Source organism: Bison bison, unplaced genomic scaffold (assembly GCF_000754665.1).
Source record: "Bison bison bison isolate TAMUID 2011002044 unplaced genomic scaffold, Bison_UMD1.0 scf7180017864063, whole genome shotgun sequence".
NCBI lineage: Eukaryota > Metazoa > Chordata > Mammalia > Artiodactyla > Bovidae > Bison > Bison bison.
The window spans coordinates 13,790,983-13,803,444 of NW_011494635.1; the positions used below are offsets into that span (position 1 = coordinate 13,790,983).

Here is a 12,462-nt window from a genome sequence, read left to right on the forward strand (position 1 = left end):
AAAATAAAATTAAAAAAAAAAAAAAAAGAAGAAGGTAATTAGAAGACATCTGGCTCAAGATAGTGGGCTGAATCCATAATTGTATTTTTTCCTCTTGCCAAAAGGACACTGAAATGATAGAAGAAACAGAGTGGCATCAGTAGACCAGAAACTTTGAGGGATTTGTGGAAGACAAAGCAGATGGACTTAGACTGCTAAAAAGATGAGAGCTAAAGAAACTCCAGGAGAGAGGTAGTACTAGTTCTACCAGCCTGGGCTGAGAAACACCTCAAACTCAGAGTCAACCAGGACTAGGGATAAAAGTAGGCTCTGAGATAGCAGAGTATTTAACCAAAGGCTCACCAACCACAGCTTGTATACAGACAAGCTGTGGTTCAGTTGGAAAAACAATGCTCTATACAGAGAGGAAGTGTGCTGATGGCTCCTTTATTAAATATACATAAATAAATAGAAGTTGCATATATATTTTATACCTTATTATGGAAAACTTTCAAACTCCCACAGGGAAAAAGAGAACACTACAATAAATCCCTATGCACTTATCATTTCACTTCAACAGTATCATCACATGCCAGCTTTTTCCATCTTTACCAGGTCTGGGGTTCTCAGCTGCACACTAATTAACACTGTGGGATAACTAATTCTCTGTTGTAGGGGGCTGTTGTGTGCACCACAGGATGTTTAACAACATCTCTGGTCTCTAGCTACTAAATGCCAGTAGAAAACCCTTATTTGTGATGACCAAAATCAGCTTCTGTGGTTTAGTTGCTAAGTCGTGTCCTACTCTTTGGGATCCCATGGACTGTAGCCTGCCAGGCTCCTCTGTCCATGGGATTTTCCAGGCAAGAATACTGGAATGGGTTGCCATTTCCTTCTCCAGGGAACCTTCCTGACCCAGGGGTTGAACATGGGCCTCCTGTATTGCAGGTGGACTCTTTAACAACACAGCCACCAGGGGAAGCCCAAAAATCACCTTCAGATGTTGCCAAGTGTTTTCTAGGGGAAAAGTCACCCTGAACTGAGAACCACTGGTCTATACCTGTTGCATATATTAAGGCAAATCTGAGACATATCATTTCAACTGTAGTTACTTCAGTATGTATCACTAAAAGATAAGAATTCTTAACATATTCACAATGCCATTACCCTACTGTGAGCACATTCCAATCCCCTCAGCACTCCAGAGTAAAGCTCAACCAGAGTCCTACAGAAGACCGCCACAAACATCAAGGACAGAAGACGTAATATAAGAAATAGGGTAAATCTTCAAAATACACTGCAATTTGTGCAAGAGGACCCTGCACAATTTAATTTAAAATAGCCACTATAAAATGAGGAGCAATCTCACACTTATCAGGATGGCTATTAAAAAAAGGTCCTAGAAAATACTAAGTGTTGGCCAGCATTGGTAGAAAAGTAAAAATGGTGTAGCTGCTGTGGAAAACAGTATGGCAGTTCTACAAAAAATAGAATTACCATATGATCCAGCAATTCCACTTCCGGGTATATGCTCAAAAGAATATCCATGTTCATAAAAGCATTAGTCACAATAGCTAAAGTGTAGAAGCAACCAAATGTCCTCTGACAGATGAATGGATAAGCAAAACATGGCATATGTATACAATGAAATCTTTTTAGCCTTAAAAAGTAAGGAAACATATGTTACAATATAGGGATGAATCTTGAAGACATTAAGCTAAGTGAATAAGTCAGTCACAAAAGGACAAATACAGTATGATTTCACTGATATGAGGTACCCAGAGCAGTGAAATTCACAGAAACAGAAAAGTTTCAGTATACAGGATGATGATCTGACTTACATCATGAAACAATCATCACAATAAGTTTAGGGAACATCCATGATTTATATGGACACAAAATTAAATATATAGAAAACATTTTTTCTTGCATGAGAACACTTAGAATTTACTCCCTTAACTTTTGTATTTAACATACAGTAGTGCTACTTATAAGCAATAGTTAGAACTGGATATGGTGCAACGGATTGGTTTCAAATTGGGAAAGGAATACGTCAAGGACATATATTGTAATCACGCTTATTTATATATGCAGAGTATATCATGCGAAATGCTGGGCTGGATGAGTCATAAGCTGGAACCAAGACTACCAGGAGAAATATTAACAACCTCAGATATGCAGATAACACCACCCTAATGGTATAAAGTGAAGAGCAACTCAAGAGCCTCTTGATGAAGGTGAAAGAGGAGAGTGAAAAAGCTGGCTTAAAACTCAACATGCAAAAAACTAAGATCATGACATCCAGTCCCATTATTTCATGGCAAATAGATGGGGAAAAACATGGTAACAGTGGCAGATTCTATTTTCTTGGACTCCAAAATCATTGTGGACAGTGACTGCAGCCATGAAGTCAACAAGACACTTGCTTCTTGGTAGAAAAGCTACCACAAACCTAGACAGCATATTCAAAAGCAGAGACATCACTTTGCCAACAAAGGTCTGTATAGTCAAAGCTATGATTTTTCTAGTAGTCATATACAGATGTGAGAGTTGGACCATAAAGAAGGTTAAGTGTCAAAGAATTGATGCTTTTGAATTGTGGTGCTGGAGAAGACTCCTGAGAATCCCTTGGACAGCAAGGAGATGGAACCAGTCAATTCTAAAAGAAATCAACCAAGAATATTCATTGGAAGGACTGCTGCTAAAGCTCTAATACTTTGGCCACATGATGTGAAGAGCTGACTCATCGGAAAAGACCCTGATGCTGGGAAAGACTGAAGGCAAAAGGAGAAGGGGGCAACAGAGGATGAGATGGTTGAACGGCATCACTGACTCAATGGACACAAGTCTGAGCAAATTCCGGGAGATAGTGAAGCCTGGCAGGCTGCAGCCCATGGGTTTGCAAACAGTTGGACACGACTTAGTACTGAACGACAATAACAAGTGCTAATTACGTACACCCCTAGGACTTACTGCCTTTATCCAATTCCCCCTCTCCCTACTCCCACCTCTGGTAACCAAAATCTGATCTCTTTTTCTATGCGTTTGCTGGAAAAACATTTTAACTCTCCCAAGCTTTCAGGCCAGAACAGTCCTCTATCATTAAAGTCAGATTTTACCTCTTGACATCTAAATTATACCCATGTTTTTTTAAATACAGTTAGAGATAATACAGATAGTAAAGATGTCCCAGCCCTGTGTGAAGGAAGGAGACTCAGATCTATTAATAAAAGAGTAGAGAATTTACAGCTCCCTGTATCAAATCTCAGACTTGGAGACAGGCTCATAATCCAGTCACTATACTAGGTAGGGCTCCTCCAAACCAGACAGACTCATCATCTCATTGTGCCTTGTCCTGGTCTGGGCTCTCTGGAGATATGGCCTTATATGATGCAGCCAAGGCAGGAACGGTAGCCCATTCCCTGCTACTCCCACCCCAACACCCCACTCCCCAACCATCCATTCTAGCAGAAGTTCAGCATTTAAAGGGCAGCATTTTAAAAGTACTAAAATGGTGTTCTGGGACAAAAGTTGTCTATTTGCTTATACTCCCTTTCCAAGAAAACAAAGGGCATATTATTCGAAGGGCTCATAAATGGCAACCCACCCCAGTATTCTTGCCTGCAGAATCCCTTGGACAGAGAGGCCTGGTGGGCTACAGTCCATGGGGTCACAAAAGAGTTGGACACGACTGAAGCAACTGAGCATATGTAGACAAGTGAATCATAAAAAGTCTTAAGACACCCCCTGGTCAACTGCAACATAATCAGTGAAGTAAAGTTCGTACTCCTCTAGCCTCAACTCCTAAGGCCCAATTTTTTGTCTTGTCTTCATACTTTTTGGCAAATATTTATCAACTCTCAAAGGCACCATCATTTTAAGAGCGTCTTCATAGGTTGTAAAGTGCTCTAAAAACAGTGGAAGTCATCAAGTTGCCTCAAGTGCCCAAACCTCTGGGGTGAACCCAGTCACTGTTGTCTTGGGCCAAATTACCGTTTGGAAGCCTTTATTTCTATTACTCATCCATCTTCCCTAAGGCCCCTGGAGTTAGCTTTCTTAAACAATAATCTGACCATCTTCCTTCCTTCCATCACATCACCAGGAGACACCCTGAGCTTAACACACCACTAAGGCTACCTCCTACCACTTTCCACCTCAGGCAAGTTAACCACGCACAATTCCTCAAACACATGACTGGCTCTTTCATGTCTCCTCGCTTTTACCCTATCTCATGCGCCCTCATTTTCCTCAGTTACTATATTAATTTAAACTGCTCAAAACTCACCATCGTGCCTCCTTCCCACTCCTCATGTACAGTGAGCCTTTTAAGCTCTCCTCATAGCACTTTGTATGGTATATCCAATAGTATGTAGCTGAGCAGACTCTGATTCTTGGTGTTCACATGCTTCTTCCATGAGACAGGGAACACTGCCTGCCCACAGAATCTTCAGCATCTTATAGGTGCTGAGTGAACATATTATTAAAGGTGCTTCAGAAAACCACTGGGCTTCCCTGGCAGCTCATCAGTAAAGAATTTGCCTGCAATGTAGGAGATCCGGGTTCCATCCCTGGGTCAGGAAAACTCCCTGGAGAAGGAAATTGCAACCCACTCCAGTATTCTTGCCTGGAAAATTCCATGGACAGAGGACCCTGGTGGGCAAGAGTCAGACACGACTTAGTGACTAAACCACCAAAACAGAAAGCCATTATAAATGAAGTTCACTTAATAATGTCACTTACATCAAGATATCTCTTTCTAGATTCCAACTCTAGAAAAGAACTGAAAGAGAAAGCCAGGGGGAGCAGGTGATCTGATCTGAGAGCTGAGAAACTTAAAGGCACCTCTCTCTAGGATGCAACAGAATATTTATCCTGCCTGGTTGTAGAACTCTGTAGTTCCAGAACTCCTTCACAAATACTAACAGGGTACTATTTCAGATCTAAAAAAAAAAAAAAACAAATTCAAGTTATATAAATGATTACATCTAAAATAATTTATGGTTAGAAAAGTTTTAGCCTGTACTCTTGCTATTTAACAAATATCAGTTATAAGGTCTTCATATAAAAACCCTACTTTTAAAAACATTCAGATGGTCAAGAATCTACTTACAATGTGGGAGACCTGGGTTTGATCCCTGGGTTGGGACGATCCCCTGGAGGAGGGCATGGCAATCCACTCCAGTATTCTTGCCTGGAGAATCCCCATGGATAGACTATGGAATCTGGTGGGCTACAGTCCATGAGGTTGCAAAGAGGTGACACTGAGTACTAAGCACACAGCACGTTAAAAAGTAAGATGAGACAAGTTTATGCAGAATTTTGTTTAAAAGATACAGGACAGAGAATGACCTAATGTCGACAGTTGTGGTAGTAAGCTGCAGTGTAACCCTGCCTTGGGATACTGTGGAGCACCCTTGTTCCCACAGTTTTGACTGGATGGCTGAGATTCCTGATCCCTTACTCACCCATCTAAGTAACAGTAACAGAGTGGCAGCGGTAGCAGGAGTTGCTGAGCAACTGCTATATGCCGACCCAGCACTGGTTTAACGTCACTTCATTTCTCACGACAACCCTATGGAGGAAATTTTGTTCCCATCCTATCTTGCAAATGGCAAAAGAAGACAAAGTACCTACCCCCACCCCTGCCATAAGTTGTAGAGTCAACACGCAAACTCAGATGGTCTAGCTCCAGAGCCCACACAGACTAATGCCTTTGCTCTGATATCATGGCATCTTATTTCCCAACCCCTACCCAATTCTCCTGCCATCACTCCCTCACAGGTACATGAAATCTCTGTCTCAGAGTCTACTTCCCCTAGAACAAAACTAATAAAATTGGGATCTCAAACTAGCAATGACTAAATAACAACTGGAGCGTATACTCATGACCACTGTATTTTGGTAGATAATGCTAGAATTAGGCTTAATATATTATTGTATATTACACAAATCATCCAGTCACACAAACTAACACCAGTGAAAATGTTTTAAAAGAAAAGCCTGTTACAAAACAACAAATATTGTGAATCCACTTAAATGAGGTACACAGAACAGACAAATTTATAGAGATAGGAAGTATATTAATGGTTACCAGGGGCTAGGGGAAGAAACATGGATTTATTGCTTAATGCACTACAGAGTTTTAGTCTGAGATGATTAAAAAAAAAATTGGGGGGACAGATGGTAGTGATGATTGTGTAACAATGTGAATGTACTTAATGCCACTGAACTATGTGGTTAAAATGGTAAATCTTAGTATTTTTCAAAATTAGGAAAAGGCTGGCTCTACCAAAATAATTTGGAATACATTTAATAAATACACATGAGAAAATAATTACTGAGTTGGCCAAAAAGTTTGTTTGGTTTTTTTGGTAAGATGGCTTTAGTAGTGCTCAGTTGTCTTTAACTTCATTCGAAACAATTTTGTTAAGACTATTGTGACAGCTATCATGTCAGTATGTATTTTTCTTTTAATATCAAAATTGGTGAATTTTTGTGTAGCTATTTTAATAACTAAAGACGGAAGGAAAAAAGCAACATTTTCAACATATTATACTTATTATTTCAAGAAAGGTAAAAATGCCGCTGAAATGCAAAAAAAGATTTGTGCAGTGTTTGGAGAAGGTGCTGTGACTGATCAAACATGTCGAAAGTGGTTTGCGAGGTTTCATGTTGGAGATTTCTCAATGGACGATGCTTGACAGTCAAGTAGACCAGTTGAAGTTGATAGCGATCAAGAGACATAACGTTACACCACATGGAAGATAGCTGACATAGTCAAAATATCCAAATCAAGTGTGGAAAATCATCTGCACCAGCTTGGTTATGCTAATTGCTCTGATGTTTGGGTTCCACATAAGCGGAAAAAAACCTTGACTGTATATTCACATGTGATTCTCTACTGAAACGTAATGAAAATGTTCCGTTTTTAAAACAAATTGTGACAAGTGATGGAAAGTGGATACTGTACAATAATGTGGAACGGAAGTGACTGTGGTGCAAGTGAAATGAACCACGACCAATCACACCAAAGGCTGGTCTTCATCCAAACAACGTAATGTGGGTACATGGTGGACTGGAAGGGAGTTCTCCATTAGGAGCTCCTTCCAGAAAAACAATTAATTCCAATAAGTATTGCTTCAGATTAGACCAACTGAACGCAGCACTCAACAAAAAAACGTCTGGAATTAGCCAACAGAAAATGCAAAATCTTCCATCAGGATAACACAAGACCACATGTTTCTTTGATGGCTAAAACTGTTACAGCTTGGCTGGGAAGTTCTGATTCATCTACTGTGTTCACCAGACATTGCTCCTTCAGATTTCCATTTATTTTGGTCTTTACAAAATTCTCTTAACGGAAGAAATTTCAATTCCCTGAAAGACTGTAAAAGGCACCTGAAACAGTTCCTTGCTCAAAAAGATAAAAGTTTGGGCAAGATGGAATTATGAAACTGTCTGAAAAATGGCAGAAGACAGTGGAACAAAACAGTGAATATGTTGATCAGTAAAGTTCTTGGTAAAAATGAAAAATATGTCTTTTATTTTTACTTAAAAACTGAAGGAACTTTCTGGCCTACTAAATAGCTTCAACTTTGAAAGAAAGGAAGCAAAGCAGCTTGCCTCCCTTCCCTTCTTTTTATTCTTTTATGCCCCTCCTGCTGTTCAAAAACATATCAAAGATCAATGCATAAAAATTTACAACCCTTAATCACCTACATAAGACATCATTTGCTTAGCAAACCCAACATAATACAGATGCTTCAAAACAATAGCCTCATTTGTCAAAAAGCACTTGGCTTTAAAATTACACTGTGATATCAAAATTTATAGTAATACTTCTAAAGATAGGCTCTAGTAAATCATCATTACATATGAGGCTGAGACTACATATGCGTCTTCACTTTCCTATTTGGTTAAAGGCAGTTACACAAAATTATTTTTTAAACTTAAAACATTTATTACATTGTCGTTCAGTCGCCCAGTCATGTCCAGCTTTTTGAGACCCCATAGACTGCAGGATATCAGGCTTCCCTATCCTTCACCATCTCTCGGAGCTTGCTCAAACTCATGTCCATTGGGTCGGTGAGGCCATCTAACCATCTCATTCTCTGTCATTCCCTTCTCTTCCTGCCTTCAATCTTTCCCAGAATAAGGGTCTTTTCTAATGAGTTGGCTCAGGTGGCCAAAGTAATAGAGCTTCAGCATTAGTCCTTCCAATGAATATTCAGGACTGATTTCCTTTAGGATGGACTGGTTTGATCTCCTTGCAGTCCAAGGGACTCTCCAATACCACAGTTCAAAAGCATCCATTCTTTGGCACTCAGTCTTCTTTATGGTCCAATTCTCATATCCATACATGACTACTGGAAACACCACAGCTTTGACTAGATGGACCTTTAGCATGTCACAATTAGCAATAATCTAGATAATTAATTTATTTCTTTTTAATCAGAGTATTAAAATCCATATTAGTCAGGTAGATAAAACAGGGATAGTATCTAGGGCAAGAAAAAGGCTGAAGAGTAAGAAAAGAAAGTGAAAGTGTTAGTCACTCAGTCGTGTGACTCTTTGTGACCCCGTGGAGTGTAGCCTGCCTGGCTCCTCTGTCCATGGAATTCTCCAGGCAAGAATACTGGAGTGGGTTGTTACTTCCTTCTCCAAGGGATCTTTCCTACCCGGGGATCAAACCCAGGTCTCCCACATTGTGGGCAGATTCTTAACCGTCTTGAGTCACCAAAATACACACTAAGTAGGAAGTAGGAAGGAATCACAGATCTTATGTTTAATTTTGAAGCCTACCACTTTGACTTTTGATTTTATTGTAAGATTGGTTAAAAGAGCAGTTTTAGGGAGCAAATTCAAGTATATATTGCAACATAAATCTAATTAAGTTCTACATTTGATAGTGAGACTCCAGTAACTGAAAGTGAATAACAAGGACACTGCATTAGTCAAACCAAGTTCCCAAGTTTAAGAAAGCAAGAGCTGGAAAATCAAGGGAAATCTATACATAAGATGGTAACACTTCACTGTTTCTCACCAAACACAGTGGTAGACAGACAATAAATAAAGGGCTGGAGTATCTACTTTTATTTCCTAGTATATTAAAAAAAATTATAGTTGCTGTACAGAGTATTACCTACTTTTCTGATTCAAATGTTCTCTACTTAATAGACCTTCATAAGCATGCAAGTGTTTGCTTACTGATGCAGAAAAACTGTGCATGATTAAATAATGGAATCAGAAAAATCTCAAGAAGTCTGATTTGATAAACAGGAAATCAGAATGAGAAAAATTGCTTCATAGATTAATATTTTCCAAACAAATGAAATGATCATTTCTTAGACCATTTGATAGTCTACCTTAAACTGGTATTCTTGTGTGCATGCTCAGTTGCTTAGTCATGTCCAACTCTTTGTGACCCATGGACTGAATGAAGCCCATTAGGTTCCTCTGTTCATGGAATTTTCCAGGCAAGAATACTGGAGTGAGTTTCCATTTCCTACTCCATGATGGCAGCCTTACTATTCCCTAATCAAAATGTGCACTTATACACATGAGGATCCATGCATTCTATTCTCTGGTAACCAGGGATTGCACAGTCCTGCTTTGACCACTGACACAGCATCTTCTGCCATAGCGACTTTACAGGAGAGGGCTGAAAATCCATATAAAGTGACAAAAGGCCAACATTTTATAGGCTACAGAAAAAACAACATCTACATTTAAAAACAATGAATATTTGTTTGTTACTCTTCTCCATGAGGTTATTATGGAAACAATTTAAGGAAAAATAAACACGTAACAGCCAGAGATGCACAAGGTTACATAGATTGAGCAGAGGAAACACAACAGATATTATATACTGTAAAAAGGACAAGAGACATAAGGTGAACGGCTCACCTCTTCTGTCCTTCGAGTCAGAATTACCTGTGTAGTGAGTAAAAAAACAGAAATGTTCACTCAGATTAAAGAAAAGCATTATTATTCAACCTAATGTAAGTCAAAATAAGCTCTAGGAATATGGATACTTTTCCCTTGTATATGCTGGAGCTAGAATGAGGCACCCGCAAACAACTGGGAAATAAGACTGCCCAGATTCATTAAACTTTTATCAATGATCTGGCCTTCTCCCTGAGGACAAAAACAACACAGCATAATGTTCATAAAATGTACATAATGTTCATAAAATGTACAAGAATGCAAAGAGTAATATAAACACAATGGTTCTTGTGGTCTTTATGTCCTTTTAGGCCATCAAAATGCATCAGGGCAAAATTAAGTTAAAAATATAAAAGACCTAAATGATAACAGATAATGAAATCTAAATGGCATAAATCAAACTCTATATATTAACAGAGAAAACTTTTTCAAAGGCTTATGGAATATCCACAAGCTTTTATAAATGCCTCATAGGAGAAACAGCACAGACAACATTCTTTTATCATGATGCAGTAAAACTAGAAATTAACAAAGTAGGAAAATACTTGAAAATTAAAATCAAAACCAAATTGCAAAGGGAAGTTCAAGAGGGAGGGGGCATATGTATACTTATGGCTGATTCACAGTTATATGGCATAAACCAACACAACAAACTAAACTGCAAAATATCTAAAAAATAAAAAATCACATTTGTGGCAGTAATCTACCACCTTTCCCCCAATATCAATTAGTCTCTTCCTCTGCTTGCCCTTAGTAAAGAACATCCCTCCTTTTTAGGTGAGCGCAAAGCTGTCCAGTTAGAGACTTAATTTCTGATACTCCAGGTATAATCATGTGAAGAATTCCAGTCAACAGGATGTGAACAAAAGGGAGAAGAGTAACTTCTGGGTTCCACCCTCTAGAAAATAAATTGTGCTATTTTCTCTGTTTCCCCTTCCCAGGGGCTGGAACCAGAATCCAGTGATAAGAGCCATCTCTGATCAAGCAGATGAGGGCAACTGTCAGGATGCCAGAGCCACAAGAAAAAAGGAAAAACGTGGTTTCTGACAAAGCAAAGCACCAGGCACCCTCCCAGCCCCCTACTTACGGAATGTGACAGGGGAAGGACATTTTTGTGTAACCAAAGAATTTTGGTATGTCTTTGCCAGAATAGCTTAGACCACACCCTAACTATCTACCTACAGGAGCATTTATGGGTTATGCCTAAAGCTGTGTTTATAAAAAATTCACAGCATTACATACATATTAATTAAGAATGAAAACAAACCAATGAAGCATTCAATTAGGGAAGATAGAAAAAGTGTAAAATAAATCTAAGAAAAGCAGGAAAAGAATAAAAGAGAAATTAATGAAATAAAAACTGAAAAATGACAGAACTAATAAAATATACAATATTTATTGCAGATTTCTGAGAAGGAAAAAGCAATAAACGATGAAATAGGTTAGTCAACCTAAACAGGAAAAAGGACTTAAATATATAAAATACTCATAGGGATGTAAGAAATTAACTCTAAGACTTTTTCTCAAATCTATTTAAGTAATTTTGAAAACCTGAACAAAATGAAAAATTTAAGTAAACTTCAATTATTTTCATAAAGCAAAGCAAAACATCGACTAATAAAACTTATCAAAACTAGCTACCTACAAAGGAAACACATATACCAATCTCACTTAGAAAAAACTTGGAAAAATTTACAATAGAAAATAGCAAATAAATCACAACACTTCAGTCAAGAAAAATATAAGACCAAGTGGAGCTGTTTGTGCAGGAATGTAAATAGTTGAAAATCAGGAAATCAATTAATATGATATACTGTAGCACATAATAGAAAAAACCATACAGATCTTGCTCATTGATGCTGAGCAGGCAACTGGCAAAATTTAACACCCTTTCTTAACATAAATATTCTTTAAAACAGGAATGAATCGATAAATATCTAGAAATAAACTGAATAAAACATGTGCCACACAAGTGGTAAAAATTTTAAAATACTTCCAAGAAATACAAAATAAAAGACTTCAGCAAATGGAATATATAGCATTCTTAGATAGGAAAAATTAAAGATATCAACTGTCCCTGTTAATCTAAAAAGTCTACAAATAATAAATGCTGGAGAGGGTGTGGAGAAAAGGGAACCCTCTTACACTGTTGGTGGGAATGCAAACTAGTACAGCCACTATGGAGAACAGTGTGGAGATTCCTTAAAAAACTGGAAATAGAGCTGCCTTATGATCCAGCAATCCCACTGTTGGGCATACACACTGAGGAAACCAGAAGGGAAAGAGACACGTGTACCCCAATGTTCATCGCAGAACTGTTTATAATAGCCAGGACATGGAAGCAACCTAGATGTCCATCAGCAGATGAATGGATAAGAAAGCTGTGGTACATATACACAATGGAGTATTACTCAGCCATTAAAAAGAATACATTTGAATCAGTTCTAATGAGGTGGATGAAACTGAAGCCAATTATACAGAGTGAAGTAAGCCAGAAGGAAAAACACCAATACAGTATACTAACGCATATATATGGAA

General features: G+C 38.3%; 1 protein-coding gene across 3 annotated transcripts in view; it reads right to left on the minus strand.

The window, feature by feature from the left end:
- PTPRA (protein tyrosine phosphatase, receptor type, A) overlaps window positions 1-12,462 on the minus strand; it is a 120,325-nt gene that overhangs the window by 49,842 nt on the left and 58,021 nt on the right. For 2 of the 3 annotated variants that reach the window (XM_010836506.1, XM_010836507.1), the window contains exon 4: window positions 9,886-9,912. The exons of the other annotated variant lie outside the window; for it this stretch is intronic. In XM_010836506.1, coding sequence (XP_010834808.1) covers window positions 9,886-9,912 — 27 coding nt within the window. The remainder of the gene's footprint in view (window positions 1-9,885; window positions 9,913-12,462) is intronic. 3 annotated transcript variants of the gene reach the window in all.